The sequence below is a fragment of the Rhagoletis pomonella genome, unplaced genomic scaffold (assembly GCF_013731165.1).
Source record: "Rhagoletis pomonella isolate Grant_MI unplaced genomic scaffold, Rhpom_1.0 Rhpom_scaffold_09887, whole genome shotgun sequence".
Classification (NCBI taxonomy): Eukaryota; Metazoa; Arthropoda; class Insecta; order Diptera; family Tephritidae; genus Rhagoletis; species Rhagoletis pomonella.
Genome location: NW_023468418.1, coordinates 1 through 5,962, shown reverse-complemented (window position 1 = coordinate 5,962; position 5,962 = coordinate 1). Strand labels below are relative to the sequence as shown.

Here is a 5,962-nt window from a genome sequence, read left to right as displayed (position 1 = left end):
ATAATAATAATAATAATAATAATAATAATAATAATAATAATAATAATAATTATATCTTTAATTTTAACTAACGGCACCAAATTTCACCAATTAAAACAACCCCATATTTTGTAAAAGTCGCGAGAATTGGAGCTTAGGGGATTGAAAACGAGCTGTTGTAACAGCATACAAATTTTCCTAATGGTAAATGATCTCGGATTGACAGTCCTTGGTCAGATGAGCCTAGGTTGTTCCGGTAACGTGGGCCCGATTGCCGTGGAAGCGTATACTAATACGGTGTTCACATGAGGCGATTTTACAGGCAACTTTTAGTTGAACGCAACAATCGCCTGGTGTGAACGGTCTTTCAACTAATCGCTTCCAATGAAGTTGGGGGGGCAGCCAACTATTGATCCAACTAATCGCCTCCAAAATTGCCTCATGTGAACACCGTTTATGTAGTTTCCTTGATATAACCTTACTAACGCATTCTACTAAACAGATCTCATCATAATTCTATCTATGCTGCGTTGGAACTTACCTCGTTATCCTTATTATTCCTTATGCCACGCACCAAATCCGTAAGGTTCTTGTCAAACATACGCTCGAAATTTCCTTTTACCTTTTTCAAAGCCATTTTGTATGCAGCACCTTTTCCACTCAAATTTAACAATGCGACAAAAACTTTTGCCTATTTATCCGAGATGTTCAGTATCCTTTGATAATTTGGATACTATGCTGATTTATAACAATTTTGGCTTTTGTTTTATTTTCAATGGCAAATTACATTCACACATTTGATGATGTCGACAATCTTTACTTTTTTATGATTGATTTTTCACTTTATAAAAGCAGTTTATTCCGTTTTCCTCATGGCAACAATTTACTTTTGTTATTATTTCATTCTTGTGAAGTCCAAAATTTATTTTAATTGCCACATTTGATTTCATGTATTAAATTAAATTAAAACAAATAGAAACAATTTTCTCAAAAATCTGGATTAACTTTCGCCCGACAAGTGAATAGGGACACGAATTTCGATACGACACGATACCCATCGATATTTTTGCATTTTGATACCGATACGTTTTACTTGACAGCTTTCAAACGATATTTTTTGGAATCGAGTAAAGGTTTTGTTTTCTTGGGTTATCCAGCTCTGGATCACGATCATTTCTTGCGGAAACGATTTGGATCATTCTTATTGAGTTTAGCAGCACTAATTTTATATTAGTAGCACGAAGAAGACGATATTATAAAAAGGACCCCACTAAATGGGGAAAAGTATATTTAAACGAAATAATATTCACTTAAATAAACATTTAACATTAAGGCGATTTATTTGAAACAAGTTAAAAGAAACATTGGTAGAGTATCTGTTTGTGTATACATTAATTTGTCAGTGCTACCAAACGAGACTTCCAAATTATCAGTGAAACAAAGCAAAGAAGGCTGCAAGTCGCGTTTTGAAACACCACCTTGTATAAATTCGCCTTGGTTTACACCAGACAATACTGCCAGTCCAATTATGTCAAAATGATGTGTTTGTAGTAAACACGGCGAATTCATATTACAAAAACACATCATTTTGACATAATTGTCTTGACAATATTATCCGGTGTAAACCAAGGCGAATTTATACAAGGTGGTAGCAAGAATACAACAAACGACAACCACGTGTATTTTGTATCAGGGTCAAAATATCAAATCTCAATTCGCCTCAAAGTTTATATGTATTTTGTTTTTGCTATTCATGGGCATGCTGTCAAATCAGTAAAAGGAAAAATAAAATACATGTAATGCGAAGGAAAGAAGAAGAAATCAGTAGATTGGACAACACCACCTTGTATAAATTCGCCTTGGTGATAGGAATGTTCGATATTTAAGAAAGTATCGATATCATGAATCGATTTATTTCATTCCATGTAAAACCGATATGGCGATATATCGGGCTGAACAATATCTATATCGAAAAAATCGATGTTAAAAATTCGACTCCCAATTGAATAGAATATTAAACCTGCCTATCAACTCACCTAATTGTGTTATTTCCAATTTGCATATTTATTGAGGATTAAAACGGCATGCCGAACGACTCCAGCGGTTTGTCAAACTTAAGAGCTAAATAAATCACACAAGCTGCTGATTAAACCTACTTTAGTATTTTCCCATACACTTTTTAGTAGATGAAAAATAAATTTCACCTTTAATATCGATATTGCGGGTAAAGTATCGATGTCTTCGACATGTCGACCTTGGAATATCGATTCAAAATTCGATTATCGTGCCATGAAATATCGATATTCGCGGGATCCCGCGTTGCGTACGGGAAAGAACCTGATTTTCGTCGTTTACTTAAAGCTCAGTTAGTCTAGACTTAACTTAATTTAACTTCCCGTAAGAAATCATCAATGATTACTCAACACGTCAACTTAAGCCAGAAGGAGGAATTTTTTTTTTTGTATTTTCTTTTTCAGCTCTTTAGCAGTTTGCCGCCTAAAATGCCACATCAAAAAAATTCATGCAAGCAAATAGATATTATACATATTTATTTTTATGAATTACAACAACGAAAGTCTGGCAAGCCTAATTCTCTCACCGCTCTCAATTTCCGTAAGGCCGTAACTTAAGCTGAAAATAGTCAAGAACGCAGAACGTATACTTAAACGCAGTCTGTATACGCAGAATTTTGTCGATTACTGGAGCCCTCAGTGTTGCTTACTACACTGTTGCCACTCATCAATGCCTTTTTATAAACTTGCCTTTTTAACTACAATTTTTCGTGCCATAATAGATCGTAGCTAAATATAAACTACTTATTTTTCAACAAAAAACCTTATTCAATAGAAAATTTCAAATATTTTAAACATATTTTGTATAGGAACTTATACCTTTTTTACCATCTGCTGACACGGAAAAATCTGATTTCCGCAGATTTCTGAGCTACGGGCTACAATTACAGAAAAATCCTGCGTTCCCACGACAGTCGGGTCTACGTAACCGGAACGACCCAGATTTATATCTGGCCAAGGACTGTCACTCCAGCAACACTCCCCAAAAAGTCTTTGTATGCTGCTACAACAACAACAACAGAAAAATCCTGCGGTGTTGAGTTTTCATTTACATGGCGCTTTGGTGACAGGTCGTGTCAGCTGACACGGGTTTACCTAACGGTAGGTTTACGTTGTTGACTAATTTCAGCTTAAAACCTACAGGTTCTCAAGTTTCTTACGGTAAGTTAAGTTTTAACTTACCGCCAACACAGTTTCTCATATTACAGGTTGGCCGAAATATTGAGTTAAGTTACGGAAATTAAGTCTAGACTAACTGAACTTTTATTTCAGCACGACAGTAGACAATGCCAATGTTGTCGAGTCGTACAATTTAGGGATTACTAGTTTCCTTCGTTTGGAAATCTATAAATTTGTTTTAATATCCTAATACGAAAAAGTTGTACTACTTGGCGATACAGTTTATGGATATTTGTTGATTGATGAGTTATCAAATATAGTGGATTATTTTAATTATTTTATTTGGTAAAATTTGTTTTAAATAAATACGCTAATATACATACATACATTTTACGATAAAGCAAAAGAAGGGAAGTATTTGTTACTACTTGTACATATGTAATGTCATCCAACGTAACATAAATTTATTAATGGATTATTTTTAAGACAAAAGATAAGGTAAAGTTATAGTAAAAGCTTTTTTTTAAAAAAGTAAAGTTTATTTTAACTAAAACGCTTAAATACTACCAAAAATTTACCATAGGACGTTAATATACTGCAAAAGTTTAATCTGGTTAAAACAAATATGCATACATATAAATATTTTTTCTTAATTTGACCATTTATTTACTTTCGTTTTTGGTTTATTTATTTGGTTATAATAGGATTATTAGTTTCGCATTCAGTTTTTGTATCCTATATCAAATAAAAGTATTTTAGTAAACATAGGGCCGTTTTCTAAGGTTTTAAATTTTATATGGCCTTTAAACACATTTTTTCAGAACAGAATCTGTGTTTAAAGGGTAGGTAAATTTTAAACCCTGCTTTAGAAAACGGTCCTCAAACTTTTTATTAAAAATTGCAGCCTGTCATTTTATCGCCTCAACCATAAAACAGTGCATATGTAAATGCGCAGATCTTTATATCTATGCCGAATTGTCATATAAAAAAGCATATATGTATTTAGTATCAGGCTAGGTTCCGCAATTGATTTCCGAGTGAATTCAAACAAAGTCACTGTGAATTCAAATTTTATGGTGTTGAAATTCCCACAGAAGTGATTTGCAGAACCTGCCTGAGTATGTATATGTATGTTCTATATAAAATAATTCCAAAAAAATTTCAACCTTCATTTAAAATAAAATTAAGTCTTCTGTAATCTTGAAAACGTAATATTTATACCATTCCCCAACAGGAGAAACCCATCGAATACAATCACATCAACAACAAGATGACTTTTCAGGTTCTGCCATAACCAAATTAAAATCTAAACTATTTGGTCTGGCAAATCCAGTTTTTATACCATCCCAACCATCTTCGACTTTGTATTCGCCTGATCGTATTCGTGCATACACCTCCTGTGTCACCATACGAAAGGCTTCTTCCACGTTAACGCCATTTCTGGCTGAAGTCTCAACAAAATGTAGGCCATGTTGCTTTGCAAAAGCCTGTGCCTCATCAGTGCCTACTTCACGCCGGCCGCCTGCATTAACAAGATCTAGCTTGCAACCAACTAACGCAAAAACAGGTCGATGTGGTTCAATGTGACGTTGAGCCTCCATCATCCAAAGCGGAATATGTTCAAAGCTAGCATAGTTAGTGATGTCATATACTAACAATACTCCAACAGAGTTTCGATAGTACGATTTGGTAATTGATCGAAAGCGTTCCTGGCCAGCCGTATCCCATAGTTGGAGCTTTATCTGCGTACCATCCTTCATTTCTATTAAGCGGGCAAAAAAATCCACTCCTACGGTAGGGTCCGATAGCTGCAAGATAGACAATGAAAACAGCATAAATACATATAAATATTTATATATACATATGTATGTATGTATGTATGCAATATACAGAAAAAGTGAACAATGGGGAAACACAATAATTAAAAATTATAGGAGCAACTTCACATACTTATACATATATGCATGCATGCATAAGTACATATTGCATATGGCTTATCAGCCCAGTAGGTTCAATTATTCTGCGCTATCATTAACCATGTAATAATTTCTCGCATCATTGTCTCTGATTAAATTATGTAAGTTACATGTTTTTTTGTTTTTGCGCTTTTAGTTTATTTTTATTGTTATGGAAGGACAATTACCTCTGCAAATTTGCCATCTGTAAAAAATTTGAGGAGCGAACTCTTGCCCACCGTACTGTCGCCAATAAGAATTAGACGAAATTGATAGTCGAAAATGGGTTCAACCATCTTGAAGCTTTTCCAATGATGCGTGTACTAAAATCTAACCGAGTGCAATTTTCCAACCCTTTATTCGAGAAACGGGTGTATACTTTTCTTAGTCACTTCCAGGGATACTCGTTTGCTTTAATTCACCTCCACATGGGTCGCAATATATGATTTAATAAATTTAATCTTTCTCAATATTGTTTCTATATAATTGTGATTAGTTTATTGTATATTCCGACTATCTGCACGCTGGCTTTGACTGTATTTTTAAAGTTCCAGTTTATTAAGAACAATACTACGTCGCAGAACAAATGACTTTCTCGGGTGTTTTATTTTGTAGAACTAGCACTTTGTTTATAAAATTTAGTGAAAATTATTTTTGTTTTGTTACTCATTTCGTCGTTTTCACATAGAACGTAAAATTTAATTTACGTTCTCTGATATTCCTTTTGATTAATCGATCATTAATCGAGAAATATGAAATGGGAAAAATCACAAAAAATGTCGGCTTGACCCAAGGCGAATTTATACCTATGATGGAAAAGTAGGCACAATAGTACCA

The 5,962-nt window shown here is 34.0% G+C and overlaps 1 protein-coding gene across 1 annotated transcript; it reads right to left on the bottom strand.

Moving 5' to 3' along the window:
- Positions 1–3,923: 3,923 nt before the first annotated feature.
- On the bottom strand, positions 3,924–5,441 carry LOC118756335 (ras-related protein Rab-39B-like; the record flags this gene model as incomplete). The annotated part of the gene is given in 2 exon segments (XM_036491106.1): positions 3,924–4,978; positions 5,314–5,441. Coding segments are annotated over 2 exon segments (657 nt in total). The 3' UTR covers positions 3,924–4,429.
- Between the last annotated feature and the right edge of the window lie 521 nt (positions 5,442–5,962).